At 36.7% G+C, this 18,407-nt stretch overlaps 1 protein-coding gene across 1 annotated transcript; it reads right to left on the minus strand.

Annotated features, from left to right (window-relative positions):
* Positions 1 to 3,369: 3,369 nt before the first annotated feature.
* Positions 3,370 to 17,933, minus strand: LOC115424373 (von Willebrand factor C domain-containing protein 2-like). Its single transcript, XM_030141597.1, has 3 exons — positions 17,337 to 17,933; positions 12,590 to 12,719; positions 3,370 to 3,742 (listed from the first exon to the last, which is right to left on the minus strand). The coding sequence occupies exons 1-3, from the start codon at positions 17,841 to 17,843 to the stop codon at positions 3,501 to 3,503; spliced, it is 879 nt and encodes a 292-aa protein (XP_029997457.1). The 5' UTR covers positions 17,844 to 17,933; the 3' UTR covers positions 3,370 to 3,500.
* Positions 17,934 to 18,407: the final 474 nt, after the last annotated feature.

Genomic DNA, 18,407 nt, shown 5'->3' on the forward strand with positions numbered 1-18,407 from the left:
TGCATAGTATTCACGAAATCAGACAGTGGCCGTCAGGGAAAAGAGTTACAACTACAGAGAGATAAACCACAAAACCTGACTTTACTTCTGAACCTGAGTTGGGGAGGGTGGGACATTTTCCATGTCACCAATACACACCATGAACAACTAGAGCTAATTGGACATCACGATAAACTGTACAGACTGCAGGAGGAATTTACAGACCTTGAAAAAGTTGAAGCATGTATCAACTACAAATCTGACCATCACTTCAAGACAACACATTACAGTACAAAAAAAAAAAAGAGGTCAAACCTTCTGCAGGAGACTTGGGTCTACAAAAATACAGTATGTCAACATTAAGTGACCTGTTTATTGTACCGCGGGGTGAATGTGAACGAGAACACACCCCAGGTATTGTGTGCATCATCGGTTTTTCTGCTTACACAGTCAATCTGAGTGTGTTTGTGGTCTACATGGAGATCCCTGGCTGCCCTCTCCTCACAGACGGAGACCAGCAGGGTCGTGGAAAGGAACCAGGCCATCACCACCTGCACCTGACTCGCGTTTCCCCGGTTACCACTTACATGGCACATACGTTGGCGTGAAACACTTTACCCAGCGGGTACCTCAAAAACAAGTGTCCTTTGTACAGAGCCTTCTACACATTTTAATAAATATTTAGGGCAAGTCGTTGGTATTTAGATTTACTGTATGTGGGTTAGTCTGTTTAGTTTACAGTGCAGTTTTAACATCCATCCTAACAATGCCATTTTCACAGCATACATGACATACATAACATGTTATAAATACCATGATTGCACCTAAAAGTAGTGATGAGCAGATGAAGCTTCATGAAGCATTGAAGCCTTTCAGCAGTTTGGTTCACTCCAGTGCAAAGCTTCTTGAGGCTTCATCTGCTCTACTAGGTCATCTACTGGACAAACAATGTATAACAGGCAAAAATATCAGCTGACATGAATTTAAAGTGTTATTTTACAAAACTCCTGAGAATGAAACTTTTAGCAAAATAAAGAATTATGCAATGCATGTATTATTATATTGTGTCTATGTTGGTGAGCAGCATTATTTGAATGAAAAATATTGGCATTATGGAAAATGGAAACTATTATTTACAGTGGGGTATGTGCAGTGAATATGCTTGTGTATGTGTATCCATGTTGGGAGAAATGAGATCCAAATATTCCCTGGGGAAATCCTTCTCTTTCTTGCCAACTCCATATCAATCACACAAATGTTGTTGATAGTCAACGCACAATCAGTCAGAATGCACAGAATGTGAGCGATCTCCATAGTGTTACACTGTCCCATTTATTCTGAGTCGTGCACCAAATCACAAACCATTTTCTCAACCGGCCGGGGGGTGTGGCCGGTTGATGAGGCTTCAGACGTCACTGCATACGTCATTGATACAAGCCTCGATAGCGCTGCCTGGATTACTCGACACACACTTTGAAGTCTCGATACGGAACGTCACGTCATTACGTAAAACTTCAATATTTATTTGTAAAGAAATGTATATGAATTCATGATGGTGTGAAGGTATTGACATCTGCATTGCATTGAAAAATATTGAAAAATGAGCTCCTTCCTTGACATTCTTGGTTATCTACATCCATGATAGCAGCCTGGACACTGTTTTGAGTATGTGTTGGAATCTCCAGAGTTTTTTTGCTTACCTGTGTTCTGCTCCTCTACAGTGGCCACATTGTACCACAGTAACCTACCCTTAGGTCACTCTTAGAAATATACTGGACAAGGGACTTGTTCCCATTACAACAAAAGACTGTAACAACAAAAATGTAACATAAGCATACAAGTGCTTGTAAATTTTGAATATTAACATTAAATACAAACATAAACAAATGTTATATTGCTCATCTACAGAGGCAACTGTGTGTAACACAACCGTTGTCAGCTTTGACGCAGAGTTGGCTAATCGCAACAAGAACAGTTTCCATTTTGATGGAACTCTCAAATCTCATTTACTCTATTTGGATCCTAAAGTAAGTAAACTGGTGGACTTTAAGTTACTCTAATAAGCTTTAATCAATATTACCATTAATAGGGTTCAAGTGCTCATTTAAGGGTCTGGATATGGGCCTTGATGCTATAAGAGGCACTCCAATGCAGATTATCTATCTACTCAGACCCTCTAATAAGTGATCTGGTCTGTCCTTAAGTTTGCCCTCCATTGGTCAGATCTCAGGTAACTTTGAGAACCTTATGTCTGATGTACTGGACTTTGATTGACAGGTTTTCATCACAGGTTGTCACCTGCTAAGGTAGGCTTCCAGAGGTTTGATTTATTTAATAAAATGCATTTTTTTGACAGACAGCTCCACTTTAGTTCTGGTTAATAGGTTCCACTATTAAGAGTGTAAAATTACTTTGTTATGCAATGTTCTATGAAGTTTACTGAGTGAGAAAGCTTTTAGCATTAGTTCACCTCTGACCCTTTGGGCTCTCGTAGTTAGACTCCTCTAGCTCCAAAAAGCCACCATGGTGACAGACAAATTGCAAACTATTGGCCTCACAATGGCAGTTCAGAAACCAGTTGGTAACATCATAGTTCCTCTGTCCACTGAATATCTACAGTCTGTGCTGCTGATGTTGATGGTAGTTTTAAATGGCAGACGTATCTGACAGCTCATTTTTAGATCATTTTTTTTCCTGACAGACAGCTGCACTGTACCTGTACTGTGGTTGTGGTTAGTATGTTATCCCATCAAGTCCATCAAATGAAATTGTTTTGCAAATGTTTCAAGTTTACCATGATCCTGTCATTAGCTCATTAGCTCCTGGGTTTCCACAGTGGCCCTGCTGCCTCCAACAAACAACACTGACAACAGCCAAAATGAAAATTTGAAGCTACAAAATGGTATTAACCTAAAACAAATGGTTAACACTGCAGTTATTACCTCAATCTCTTTTATACTGTCTATGTGTGCAACACAAGCTAGCTGTAAAAATGGAGCCTACTATTGCTAACAGTAGCCTGACTTCTGGCTCAAATGTCACATAACACAAAAATGTAACATATTTGACTAGTCTTTCAAAAATTTCTTTTAAAAACTTTCTCAAAAATATGTAAAAAGAGCAAAATATCTTCCAGTTAAATGTTTTTTTCCAACCCAAATGAAGAACTGAAGAGATTTAATTTAAGTACCGGTAATTAAATTCAGTTAGTTTCGGACATGGTCTAAACAAGTAGCATTACAGTTATTGTCAAAAAAATGTTAGCAGTGGGGTTTTTTTTGGCAAAAGTAGTCAACTAAAAATAATGGTGAGTGATAAAAATAAAGCATATTATCTATCTATCTATCTATCTATCTATATATATATATATATATATATATATATATATATGGTTTTGAACTAAACTAGCAGTCGGTGCTCCAAGCTAGCAGCTAGCTGTCCCAGCCAAATTCTGTATCCCTGAAAACTGACTGAAAAGTAAGTGTATTTGGACTTTTGAGACCTCTCAGATGCCCTCCACCTCATGGAATCACATCTAGTCTAGGAAAATACCCCCTTCCCCCTCTGCCGCTGGCGTCCTCATCTTGGGAGGGTTCAGTACGGCCGCCGGGTGGTGGGCTGGGCTTGGGCTGCGGTTCGCAGGTGGCCATGGGGTGGGTGTGCCATGTTCCATCCCGGTACGTGCAGTAGCATACTGTCCAGTCATCGATGTTGACACGTTCACCCGCTGGGATTATCCTGTTTCCAGCAAAGCAGTTTGGACCTGAAGGGACACCAACAACAAATACTGTAAATCAGGCATGTCCAAAGTCCGGCCCGGGGGCCAATCACGGCCCGCGGTCAGATTTTATACGGCCCACAGCTTGGGTTTTATAATGTATTCTTTATGGCCCGCTTGGACTGTTGAACCGAGTACATGAATCATGAAAGTTTCAAAATGCAGTTTCTCCTTTCACCTCACGGTGGCAGCACCACTCTAACTCTATCTGGCTCTGTGACTTTGCCGTGAACCCTTTTCGCTAATTTCTAACCATGGCGCCTGTAAATAAAAAAAAGGAAAGTTGACAGTGAGGGCCGCCGCTTCCAGGAGAGTTGGGAATTTACAATTTTTTTTCACTGAAAATCGAGGTGATTGTGTTTGCCTAATTTGTCAAGAGTTTGTTGCCTTGTTTAAGGAATTCAATGTAAAGACACACTAGCAGACAAAACATGCTAACGCATACGACAAGCTAGCAGGGAGTGAGCGTTCTGAAAAAGTGAAGCAAATTCAAGCTGCTTTAAACTCACAACAGTGACTCTTCATGTGAACCTGGGAGTTCAGTGAATTCACCACCAAGGCAGGCTACCAAGTTGCCAGGTTAGTTGCCTATAATTGCTGGTATTATGTACTTGTAGATATGATACAAATATTACTTTCTGAATGATTTTGTGAAAGACAAGAGTAAGAGTCATATGTTTTCATCTTAAACGTTAACAGACTTTACATTACTGAGTAATATATGAGTAATGATTACTCATATAAGTCATGTTTAAAATGAATGTGGGGTTAAGATTTTTATCAACTTTTTGGAAGTTTAAGATACTCCACACAGTTTGTTCTATGTTATCTGACTCCAGATGTGAAAGGAAGGCAGAAATGTTTTTTTTTTTTTTTTTTTTTTTTAATTTGTTCACACCTGAGTGGCGTAGATTTGGTTACATTGCCATTTAAAAAAATTATATTGTGACAATGAAAATAAAATTATTGTAGAACAGCACATTTATATGTAATTTTTACTGTTTAAAAAACGTCCGAAGGGACCACTGGCCCCTGGCAATCTCCACATTATCAGATCTGGCCCTCTTTAAAAAAAGTTTGGACACCCCTGCTGTAAATCATAGTTTACTATATCTATGCTATATGAAATGAGAGCAGCCCTTATGCCTGCCCTTTAGAATGATGAGGGCCACCTTTAGCCTGCTTGTTTTTGCAGGGTTGTATATAGCAATCATATGTATTTACCAGTATCTTTATTAAGATACAAGAAAATACAGGAAATATCCATCCATCCATCTTCTGAACCCCTTAGTCCTGATGAGGGTTGAGGGGGTGTCAACTGGAGGGCTGACAGGTACAGACAAATAACTAAATTAGCACAAATATATATTTAATGCACATGCAAAAAAGGAAAAAAAGGGAAAACAGAAATAAATGGCTTCTTCAGAATGAAGACTTCAAGACATGTTTTTAACTTCCACTGAGTGGCTACACATTTAAAACAAATATGCAAAAAATAACTGTTCAGATGGAAAGAGGATGTGATTTCTAGTAGACAGAATCCACATAAGTAGATGGTCATCACCAAAGCAGATATCTAAAGGAGTGTTACTTTTCTTGAAATGCACCAAGAAGCACCCTTTTTAGAGTGTATCCATTCTTTTACATTCTGGGGCTGGCCAAGGGAAGGTTAACATCTAGATCAAAAAAAAACTTAAAAATCACCTTTTGAAGACTTACATATTTTGAAAGTACATTACCTCTAGTGTCCAGAACAAATTTAATTTTTTAGAAAATTGTTTAAAAAAAATTAGATGGCATTATATTCAGCATAAATTTATGTTTGCATTCTTTGTCCGTCAGTGCAATTCAAAGCATAACTTTGATCCTCTTCTGTTAGACCAATATTATGCTTACGATAAGTTGTATGGTCAATTTAAAAATGTTTTGCTACTCTTTTTACAGTGGTTACAAATACCTAATAAACTGAGATAATTATTTGTTTAAATATGTTAAATTAGTTTATCAAGTTGTTTGACTTTGTAGATATTATATATGCAATGTATATACTAATAAATATACTGAATAAACAAATTAAACTTGTAATTATTCTCTCTTGTCCATCCATTGCCATAATGTCTGGGTCCATCTGTCCAGCACTTAACAGAACTCCTGCTATTTTATGCCCTTACATATTGAAAAAATGTTACTGTTGGGTTTCTGTAAATTGACTTAGAGTCTGGTTTTGACCAACTCTATATATATAAAATGTCAAGAGATAACTTTTTTTGGTGATCTGGCGCTATATAAATAAAATTTTGATTGATTGAGTGATTTAATTGGTTTTCCCCTGTAAGTCGCTTTGGAAAAAAGCGTCTGCCAAATGCGTAAACATAAACATAAACATAAAAAATACAAACTGTTTACTGTTTTGCAAAATAGACACACTAGAGGACCAACAGTAAAGATCTGACAGTTTCATGAAAATTGGAACCGCACTTTAAGGTTTTATAAAGTGTTCAAAAACAGATGTTAGTTTTCTGTCCATCCATTACCAAGGGGTTTTCACAATTTTTAAGACAGAAAATTAGGTAAAAAAAATTTTTTCAATCACACATCTAAAAGTGCTAATTATTCCCAGCAAAATGAGTTATCGTTCATCTTTCTACCATAAATATTTGTGAAAGGGCAAACAAAAATATTGTAAAGTTGGCCAGCCCCTTCTCTTTTTTTGAACCTGTTAAGCAAATTCTGCATTATTAGTTGCTATGTAAATAAATTGAAGGTTGAAGCCATTTTAGCTCAACTTAATTTAGATGATGTTACTTTAAAAACACCTAGCAGCAACACATACATTTTGTTTATTCAAAAACTTAAGAGTAAAAATGACAAAGGTGTAAATGAACCAACCATTACATATTTAATGCACAAAAGGGAACACCAATTTGTATTAAGATAGGCTGGTTCAGTAAGATTGTTGCATATTTGTAGGCATAAGTGGGGTTAGTGTTGTGCTCAGTGTCAGTTTGCTGGGGGTTTGTACCTTCATTCAAGGGTAACAGTAGATACTATGGCAATGAAGAGTTCAGACGTGATCTTGATGAGTCTTGCCTAAAATCTGACCTAACCACAACAGTATCCTGGATATTGTGGTGTTTTTTGACATATCCTGCCTTTGTGTTTGCACATGTAAATATTATTTTGACCAATTCTACTTCAAGCTGTGGCTTTATCCGTCTCGTAGTTCTAAGGTCAGGACAGGTCATGGTGTGCTGCTGTTTGCTGTTTACTCTGTCCTCTATCTGGATCTGCATGCAGGAAAAGGTTTAGCATATATTGATCTTAAATTTCCTGTTTTGCTACCTTTAGAAATGTGCATATGTGCATTAATCACTGTGTTTTTAATGGGTTTGGAAACATGGTGACAGTGACAGAATACCAACTGGAGGACAAGTTTAGCTCTGGCTCTTTTCTCCTGTTGCTGGAAGTAGATGACAAATCCACAACACAGTGAGCCTGTTTACATACACACTAATTATCCAATCATTATCAATTTCTAGAGTTATCAGATTATTCAAGGGATCATGTAAACAATATAATCTGACATGCTTTATCAGATAACCGCAGTAATCTGATTATGAGAAATCAGGTTAACACACCTGGATTTCTCCTCAATACTGATATATTTCATTCCTTTACCTCCACGCTTATGTAAAAAAAAATTTAAATCATAGAAAATGGAAATGACGTTGTCAAATGTGAGCGGAAGACAATGAGCCTGTTTACCTGGCCATAAAAATCCAATAACTGGGAGTAATCAGATAATTGTAATAATTAGATTTGATGCATTTACATGCACAAGTTTAAGAAATGGGATAATCGTAAACCCTGGTTTAAATGCTCCAGTTCATTATCAGATTTCTTTTGGAGTACATGCGTACATAGTGATGGTAGAATCAAACTTCCTGTTATTGTCTTCCACTCACGTTTGACTACGTAACTTCCATTTTCTATGATTTTAATTGTTTTCACACATCCACAGATGTAAAAAAGCAAAAAAAAAAACAAATCAGATTAACCTGTATACATGCATGAAGACATCAGAGTATTGGGGAGAAATCTAGGTGTCTTAATCTGTAAACAATTCAGAAGACATGTAGACATAAAGATATGATATTAGCAAATGCATGTACACACACACATGCACACACACACACACACACACACACAATTAGAATTAGGTTTATTTATTTAATATATGTACTTAGTTTTTGTTTGTTTGTTTATCTGTTCGTGTTGGTTTTAATTTGATTTTATAGTATTGTTATTATTGTTTATGTTGTTTTGTTTTACTCTTGAGTTTTCTTAAGAAGGTAATATAAGGGTGAATCACATTGTTTTTATGCTTGGAAATGGATACTGTATGTTTGTTTGGAATGGGAGGACCCCAGGAAGAGTAGTTGATGTACTGCATCAGCTAATGGGGATCCTAATAAATAAATAATAAATAAATCTAATTTCTCATAATCAGATTACTGCTGTTATCTGATAAAGCATATCAGATTACGCTGTTTACATGGTCACTGGAATAATCTGATAACTCCAGAAATCAGATAGTGATCGGAGTATGAGTGTGCATGTAAATGAGCTCAATAACAGGAAGTTTGAGTCTTCAGTGACTACATACGTACATACTTTGAACAAAATCAGATAATGGACTGAAGCGTCTAAACCAGGGTTTTCAATTATCGCATATCTTAAGTGCATGTCAATTCATCAGATCTGATTATTACATATATCTGATCTACTCCCAGTTATCAGATATTTATAGTCACGTAAACAGGCTCAATGTTAGCATTTAATAGGGCTTCGTCTGCCAAGCACCAAAGTGGCCCTATTTCGTACAGGGGCAGGAGTTATAAAGTTTGGCAGCAACCAATGAAATGAAGGAATAAATTAACCACTCACATCAATATTTTTATTTCAACTAACAGTGAAATGATTGTAGTTTGAAAGGGGTGACTTCAGTTCAGTGTGTTACATCTTTAATGACATTCTTGGTAGCTGAGAACCAGGTCACCCTACACTGCCTGAAACTTTGGCTTTCCTAAAAACTTGCGTGTAATTATTAATGTAATATCTCCAGTTATATTCTGTTTGGAATGGACATGAAATATAGACAGCCTGTCTTTAATATCCTCTACATCCCTGTTTGGCAGATGGGGGTCCTTTATTTGGAAGCTGACTGTGAGACAATTACCAGCACCGGCCAGCAGTAGGACAGGAAGAACAGTTCATCCAATGCCAGATCTGGCCGGGTTTGATAAAACACAGCTGACGTGAGGGATTCTGGCATCAGGCAGGGAAAAAAAAAACAAAAAAAACAATGACGCAACAGTGTTGTGCATCGAACCAAACCATCTGTCCAACTGTCTGTCCAGCACAGTAAAAATAGAACTACAACTTAACTATAACTACCATAAAGCAGCAAGCACAGATAACATACATAGACTTCTTTTACAGTCTATTTAATAATCCTTTGATGCTTTGTGTAGATTCTCTCCAGTATAGTGATAAAAAGGCAAAATACAATACGAGAGTTATTATTATCCCTGCCACTATTCCTGTCTTAACACATACAAAACCCATGTGAGAAAAAGACTTTAATGCCAGAGGCAGTGAAAGCATTTATGACATAACAGGGATGGCTCTCTAAGCTGCAGGGTGCATGAAGTGACATAACCAGTAATGTTTCTCAGAGTCTCACACACCATTGCCATGGCAGTTCACTAATCATACATCAAACACACAAAGAGCTTGGAAAACCTGATGTGCTCAACTTCATAACTTACACACTATGAGCTTGAATCTTAGCTGTTTTCAACCACTTTACAAAAGTTGATATCACATCCTATTTTTTTTAGCCCTGTTAAATGTTCTCCATGTAAATACTTAGTAAAGTATGTTATATAGAGGGGAGTAATAAGTCCAAGATTCTGAGTTATGGTGGAAAAGATAAATACCAAAAATTAAATTACCTTAAAATAGTGTTTGAATTATGTAAATGTCCGGCGACTACTAGTTAAATGTTCATTCCATGTGAAATCACCATTCCTTTCAGAAAATAACGTTACCAAGTCCCAGCAAACACCACCCAAAACTTCAGTCTCCAATCTTTGTTATTTTTTGAGAGTTTTACAATGGGATGTGATGCTGATTTTACTGTAAAAACAACAGATGCAGAAAAAGATGCTCTGTTGCATGACATTTGGAGGAGTTGTTATAAGTTACAAAATGTGTAAGTGTGTAAAAGAATATCACATTTGCATATTTCCCAAATTAGAGCTTCAAAACTTATTAATAATAATAATAATAATAATAATAATAATAATAATTATTATTATTATTATTATTATTATTATTATTATTATTATAATGGGCTGTTTTTTCTTCTTTGCTCTATTTCGTCCCTGTGTATCTCCACATTGAAGCGCATCAGATCTTCAGTTCTTCAACTTTTAGCATTTATGTCTCATGTTGCTATTAAAAAAAAAGAGAATATGGTGGGAAAAACGAACCATGTAAATTAGTACATGAGCTTAAAAAACAAGTAAAAGTATGCTAAAGATGCTTTAACATAAATTCTTTTTTTATTTTAAAGAGACAGTCTGTGAGGTTTAGACTCAAGTATCACTGGGTAACAGAGGGACATTGTGCCATTTGTTGTCCACACAAAATGAGAAAATGCATCCCAGAGTGTCCCTCCAGGCTCCTGCCATCCTTATATATTTCAGTACAATTTTTTCTTTCTAAACATTTAATTTAACCACTCTCAAAATTTTAATCCCAAATCAATAGTTCATTATAAAATAAGTAAATTTAATAAATAATTGTATTATTATTATTATTATTATTATTATTATTATTATTAATAATAATAATAATAATAATAATAATAATAATAATAATAATAATAATAATAATAATAATTTTAAATTAATGAATTAAGTTAACCCTAACCTTGTTACCAAACCTGCCTGCATTGGTGAATAATGCTGTTGTCACTGGTTTACCTTGAAAACTGATTATGTAGCTGGTAGTTTTCTTCTGCTATTGTTAAACTGACAAATAGCTCAACCTACGTGAGTTTAACTATTACTGAAGAGGTGAAATTAGAAAATAATATAACAAAATGTAAAGCAACTAGAGATAATGAGCATATTTAATGAAATGAGCATAATCTCTGTGTTTTTTTTAGAGCAAATACTCCACTTCATTTGTAGGACAGACTTTTTCTACAGCTGATAGCAATTATGTCAATTTGGTCAACTCAGAAATAACATAAAACAAGCTAAAATTCTGCAGCCTTTATTGTCAGAACCAAATAAAGCAAAATTCATTCATTGGCAATTATGCTCATATTATATGTGTATTGTTAGTTATTATACTCAGTGGTGCGAGATGAATCCATTTATCCCACCCTCCACAGGTCTCCCCTTACAGTATATCTGGTGATTCACATCACTACCATTCTACATAATGAAGTGTGGGGGTCTTTTGTGAAATAGTATGTTGAAATTCAGAAGCAGTTTCATCATGAATCTTGCAGTATTCTGCAGCTGCAGCAAAAATGGATAGAAAATCTTTATGCATGTGCATTTTTTTTCTCGCATTTTATTCTGTTGCTGCCTTGACCAGTGAATTTCCCTGTTGTGAGATCAATAAAGTCTAATCTCATCTAAATGAAACCCTGCATAAAGTCTACATTGGCATACATCAAATTCACTGCCATATTGGACCAGATCAAAACAAGTCTGTAAACATATACAGTACAAGCAAACAGAGGAACTGCCTTTTTTTTCTTGTTGTTTTCAAACACACCTTAAAGGAGTGATATTTTGCTGTTTTTAAATGGAATTATGCATCTTAAAACATTTCCCTGTGGTCTACATAAACTGTAAATGCTATGCTTGGGTCTGAATTCTTCATTAATTCAACTCCACAGGTCCATCTTCAACCCTATTTCTGAGTAATGACACCAGAAAGGTCATTCTGAGCGCTGGCCCTTTAAATGCACATGAGCCACTTCAGGCCCCGCCCCCTCCAGGTTGTTGGCCGTGCTGCTCTGTCCCATTCAACCAACGACTGAACATTTTAGGTAATCGGCTCCAAGTTTGGACATCTTTTCAGTTTTTACTACAACTGCTGCTGCTGCTGACAAATAATTATGGCGTATTCTGAGAAATGTTCCTCAGAAGTCTTGACCTTATTTGTGCAAATGTCGTTACATAAGTAGTTATAGACATAACAAATTAAGCAGGAATTAAAATGCAAATACACAAATAAATGTACCAAAGACAAATAAAGGTGGGTTTAGCAAAATATGACCCCTTTAATGTTTAGATTTCTTTTACTCCAACCTTTTTTTTTTACCCCACATAGACAAAACACAGCTCCCATTATGTGGATGTGTCTATAGGCCAGTCTTCACCAGTCCAATGGGATGGACGTGAATCCTACATGAAATCTTCAGGTTTGATTTAGGGCCGACCAATCACCACAGCTAGTCACTACGCTTCTACAAGGGCATGAACTGTAAATAATTGTAGAATTTTATCAATGTTTTAAAGTAAAAATGTTATAAATGTCCCTTTTAAGATCCACAAGTTCTCAAGTCAATACTCAAATATGTGTGTTGTTATTAAACCTGGATTTGCATGATGTGATTATTTCCATATAATCCACATTTCTTGGTATGTGTAAAAATAGATTCACAAGTTCAGCTGAATAATTTGAAACGGTAAGAAAAGGATAGTTGGTGGAAGTATATCCCTCAACATGAGCGACTCTTACCAGCCTTACAGATGGGGCAGCAGTGGTTGGGTTCGTAGGTGGGGTTGACACAGTGGGGGGCGGGGCAGTCTGAAATGGTGCAGTACACTTCCCTGTTGGCCTCGCATCGACACCGCTCACACCTCGACAGCTGAAACACACAAACCTTGTTAAGCTAGAAACACAACGTCACTGAGTTTATAGACCTTAATAAAGGCGATAGCGAGCATCTGACACTGAACATACGCCTGAAAAGTACAAGACTGCAACTGGTTGGTTTTTGAGTAAAGCTTAACCATGTCCTCCACACAGCAGTAACGAGGGTTAATCGTCACAGTTGAGATTTAGTTAACAGAATTTAATTTCCATAATTTTGTTAGCCTCGTAGCATAATTACCCAAGTCATACTTTTGGCTTATTTATTTATTTATTTATTTATTGGCTAAAAACAAATTCATATCTGCATAACTTTACTCTCCTAACACTGCTGATTCATTTTTCATCACTGGCTATAATCTGAAAAAAACAGACTTTGGCAATTATGCAATGAGGCTAACAATTTTCATTGTGGGGTTTAGGTTCTTTTAGGTTCTTAACTCCAGAGAAAAAAAGCAAAACACACTGGAGATGTAATGAGGTATTTAAGTGATCAACAGTCTTGCCTATAGGGGGCGATAACACTACTTTAATGATTTAAAAGCACTGCCCGAACTTTCGTTTACCTCCTGTTTGGTGCTGGAGAGAGCACTTCTTTTGGTTGTCAACAATGTCATGTGACTATTTGCATGAGCCATGTTAAATATATTTCAAACAAAATTAAATATTATTGTTAGAATGTCAAGATGGAAAAAAGTCAGGTTAAGATAGGTTGGACTGAGTTTTATGACTCTTTAACATCAGATGACGTAGCCTCAACTCCTTCTGAACTCTCATAATTTTATTCTGGCAGTGGAACTGTCTGCGACACTGAAATGGATTGAACCAGAACTCTGGCTGGATGTAGACGTAGGGCTGAAAAATCCATCCAAAAGATCATACCACAATTTATAGCATAACAATTATCTCACTTCACATAAACTCTAGAAGAACTACGGCCACATTAGAACAGGTTTCCCTCTGGTTTTCTGTGATTAGGGTTAGGATTAGGCTATCTGTGATGGCTTATTTGGCAGCTGGTCCATAGGATGTGCAGGATTCTTGCCCTATTTAACCCTTTCATGCATGAATTATGTGAACCTTAGTTGAGGTTTTTTGGGGGGGGGTTTGTTGGGTTTTTTTTTGAGTGTTTTTATTCCTCCTTAGGCATGAAAAAAACAATGAGATTGAGGGGGTTTTTTTCATAGATTTACAAAAATGTCCACTCAGCTACACCATGAATTTTATTCTTGAAGCAAAGAAACATGTATTTAAAACCTAATATCATAAAGTGATATGAAAACAGTGAAATGAAACCATGTTTAATGCAGCTAATCTGATATTTTCTCACATTTTAACATATTCTAATACTAGTTATTACTCACTTCATGGAGATAATATGCAAAAAATAACAATTAACAATTGATTTCCACTCAAGAACCAATCAAGAACAGCAAAGTTACAGTAATGGTATGAATTGCAGTTTATGAGATGATGCATAAGTGTCCACTGTGTTGACTGATATGGAACTAAAACAACTAAACCCATGAATATACAAGAGAACAGCTGTAGAATAGCTGTCCACTGTAGTGACCATTATGCATGAAAGGGTTAAAATGACTAGAGAAGAAAAGCTGTTGAAGCAGAAATTTAAAGCAAAAATGTCTCTGAAAAAAAAAGTCGGATATATTATGATACCATAGGTGACTTGTCATGTGTGCTGTAGTTTGTTTCAACATTTACTGAAGTTGTTTTAATAGTATTTAGTTGATCTCTGTGTGAATACATTCACTTCCTGGTTGTGGAATTCTGGTGAAATGAGCATGTATGTGGATCCAAAAGCTCTTGAAGAACAGATGACATGAGGCGTTCAGTGCGTCATAATCTGGTCATACAGGTCTCTCAGTTACTATGGCAACAACTACTTGAACCTCTGACCAATTTTCCCTTAAATTCAAGAGAAAATGTTTGCCTAAATCCCTCAAGACTCATCTAAAACCATTGCATTCATAAGAACAAATAAACAAGAGGTCATACTGAATGACCTTTGCCCATCAAAATCACGTTAGTTCAACCTTGCATCCAAGTGAATGTTGGAGTAAAATGTTGTGACATTCTTTGTTTCTGTTTCTGAGACATCACATTTCAATGAAATTTGGTCAGACCAACTCATAGAAAATCAGATTGCGGCGTCTTAAGAATGTGTTCACCTTGTTACAAATATTTCAACAATTTCTATCACAGTTTAGGTCATTAATGTATAAAGTGGGTCATTTTGAGCTGTTTTTCCTGCATTTTTGAGTAACACACAATCAGTCTACTCTATACCAATAAACATGACAGTAAATATTTTTTTTCTATATAAATACTCAGTAAATATTTGCAATATAAGATTGTAACAGGGTGAAACCCTTTCTTGACTTCTGTAGAAAGTACATTTATGTCACTTGACAATGTAATATGTGAGATGTATGAGTCATAGAATAGTCTTTGTAAGGGCAAACTAACAGGGTGGGCAGTGATGGAAAATTATGAAAAAATAAATGTAGTTCCACAAGATAGATATGTCTGCCTAGAAGTACACTATATGGACAAAAGTACTGGGAGAAACTGAATTCAGGGCCCCCATTGAGCTGAAGCCCTGTCCCCTCCACTTGTGTCCCATGGGATCTAATTTTAGAAAAAAATGGATTACTGTCAGTGGCAAGAAACTAGTTTTTTTTTTGTTCCCATTTGAATTCTGCAAATCACTCACACAAATGATGTTCAAACTAAAAGACAATTTTACAAGTCAAAGTCACAATTTGTTGTAAAACTGAAGAACTATCAAACTGTAAAAATAAGGAAATATACAGACTACACACCTGAACGTCATGGAGGAGACGTCATTAAAAACATCTCTGTTCGGTCTGAATATGTCTCTGCAGCTTCAAAATGAACACATGTAGTGATTTTTGCATTTTTCCCAACTGAATCTCAACAAACATGGTCAAATATGTCTATGTAATGGACATTTTTGAGTTTGTGATGTGTATCAGGTATAATAAGGTGACAGATGCAGCCCACTGAAGTTTTTCACACTAAACTAGATGTTGCTTTACTATTGTTGCCACAAACTGTATTTATTGATTTGTTTAATTATCTTTTAAATTGACAAACATAAAATGTGTAAATGGTGACACAGTTCAAAAACTATTGTTGTTGTTACCATTGTTAGTATGTGATTATTGTTGAAATATATTGTATTATAAGTTACGCATACTATCATTTGCTATGTGTAATATACTTCAGTTTTCCTAATGTGTTCTCTATCTGTTATTTACATTATTAGGACTCCAAACAGAAGTTATTATATCATTAAGGAAGCAAAACTAATGTGTTGTGTAGTATAAAAGTGAGATGGAGGTGGGATTTAATAAGTTTTCTTCTTCCCACTCCGTTTTGAGCAGCACGTATTGAATTTATTTTGTTATTACTAGTGTACATGACAATTGCTATTTTGTCTTGATCACCTTATTAATGTATTTACTCTGCCATTTGTTCCTTGTACACAAGAGATGTTTGTTTTTTTTCTTCTCTTCAACACAAATAAATGAATAAAATGAATGAACTACTGGTCTCCGTCCACTGATGCTCATATTTTTCTTATATTAGTTCCATTGGTGAAGGTCGACAGGGTCAGACTTTGGCTAACGGGGCTGGACAACAAAACTAGAATGGTAGATGCCATAATAATTTTATACTGCAATGAATATTGTTGCAATAACCATTTCCATATAGTCACCGGGCTTAAATTTATTTACATTGTCATTGTCATTTATCCCTACAAAATGCTGCTGAGTTTCGTTTCCGTACTTTATTTGGCTCAACATTATTTAGGCTATATATTTTTTTACTCATTACAATTGTTGTGAATGTTCTCCCATTCGATTTCTGAAATATTTGTCACGTTCTGACTATAATAATTCTTTTAAACCACTCAATCGGAAAGGAAAATCAGTCCTGGAAATTAAAAGTCACTTCGATTTAACGTTCATCGTGATAATAATTGACAACAGCTGGCATGAACATAGTCTATTTATTATCCACCAGAATGGAAAGTCCTGGAAGCTCTATGTGTAATGTGTCCTAATATTTTTGTCCATTTAATGTTGCACAGATTAATGTGTAATATAAAGGGGAAAAAAGTGTTGTTTTTGTTTGTTTCTTTGTTTGTTTTTAATCATTCTATGGATTGAAGTTGTTGTGGACATTATTACCATACAGCGAGGACGTGATGAAATTGAATATAAAAGTAAAAGTTTCATAAAATGCAGAATAAATCATGTATTTAAGGTGTTTAAGTGATAAAGACGAGATCAAATACTTAAATAAAACCCTCTTCTATGAATATATTTCGTTTTAAATAATCTTAAATAATCATAATGACAAATACTGAAAATGAAAATGCATTTAAATCAACATGAGCCGGTTTACCGAATCCAACATGTAGCCTACATTGCCTGTTCTTTCAGATGTGATGTGCGTAAATGTGCGTAAACCCTGGCGCGCACACCGCCTCATTGGATGACGTGGAGCGGTGGATTGTGGGTGTGCGGGTGGAGGCAGAGGGGTGTGATGGGCCCAGTCTCACCCTGAACTCCTCCAGGAGCCGGTACGTTTTGCCTCCGTAGACGCAGACCCGGGCCATGGCCTCACACACGGGACAGCATGCCTTATACCCGATCCGCGTGCACCGGGGGTGAATCCGGGGACACTTGGGTCGCACGCACACGGGGCCGTCCACCGTGCACGTGCAAGGGCACGCCGTCGGACTCGGGTAATAAACTTCTCCGATGCCGTAAACAAACCCGTGGTCGTCGATGCACCACTTCCCCCGGTAGTCCCCGAACTCGTAGTCCAGGTCCGTTTTGGAGGAGTACTCCGCCGCCACCACGGACACTCCGACGTCGCGTCCCGGAGCTGGCAGCAGCAGGAGGCTGAGGAGGACGGGGATCAGCGCCCGGTGCCGGTAGCTCATGGCTGACATGTTAAACCGACTCGAACCAACCGCATCTGACGGTCTGCTGAGCGCGTCCTCTCCGCCCTGACGGTGATGCATGCGCATCAGGCACCTGAACGCAGCACCGCATTCATTCATTCATTTGTATGATACGTCAGTTGCACGTGCAGGGCCATATCAGGGCTTCCCTTTGGTGGGTCCCAGACCTCATCAGATCCAGGCCTTAAAGAGAAATATGGTGTCTCATCTGAAACCAGTTATGTGAAACCACCAATTGTGCAGGGATGTTTAGTGATGTTTCCTCTGTGAAAACACAGTCTATTAAAGTCTGTTATCTTTTTTAAATGTCTTTTACATAATTTATACTTCTTATGTAATTTGAGTAATCTTTTTCATGTCTGTTAAATTGTTGTGCCTTGATGCATCTTTTAGAAATACCATGCTTGTGTTTCATTGTTTTTTCTTGTTCCATCTATGATGCCATGTCTGTTGAGTTACACAGCCTGGACAAAAATGTCCTACAGTAATATTTTGTTGGACCACCTATAGCAAACATTCACCATGGCGTGGTATGAATACGTATATGCAATATCACAACATCCAGACTTGCGTTCTTTTTTTCACTAAGATCTTGTTTTGATGACGGAGAGTCAGACCACTGTGTAATACCCTCTCCATCACATCCCAAAGATTCTCACTGGG

Source organism: Sphaeramia orbicularis, chromosome 8 (genome assembly GCF_902148855.1).
Source record: "Sphaeramia orbicularis chromosome 8, fSphaOr1.1, whole genome shotgun sequence".
Taxonomy (NCBI): Eukaryota; Metazoa; Chordata; class Actinopteri; order Kurtiformes; family Apogonidae; genus Sphaeramia; species Sphaeramia orbicularis.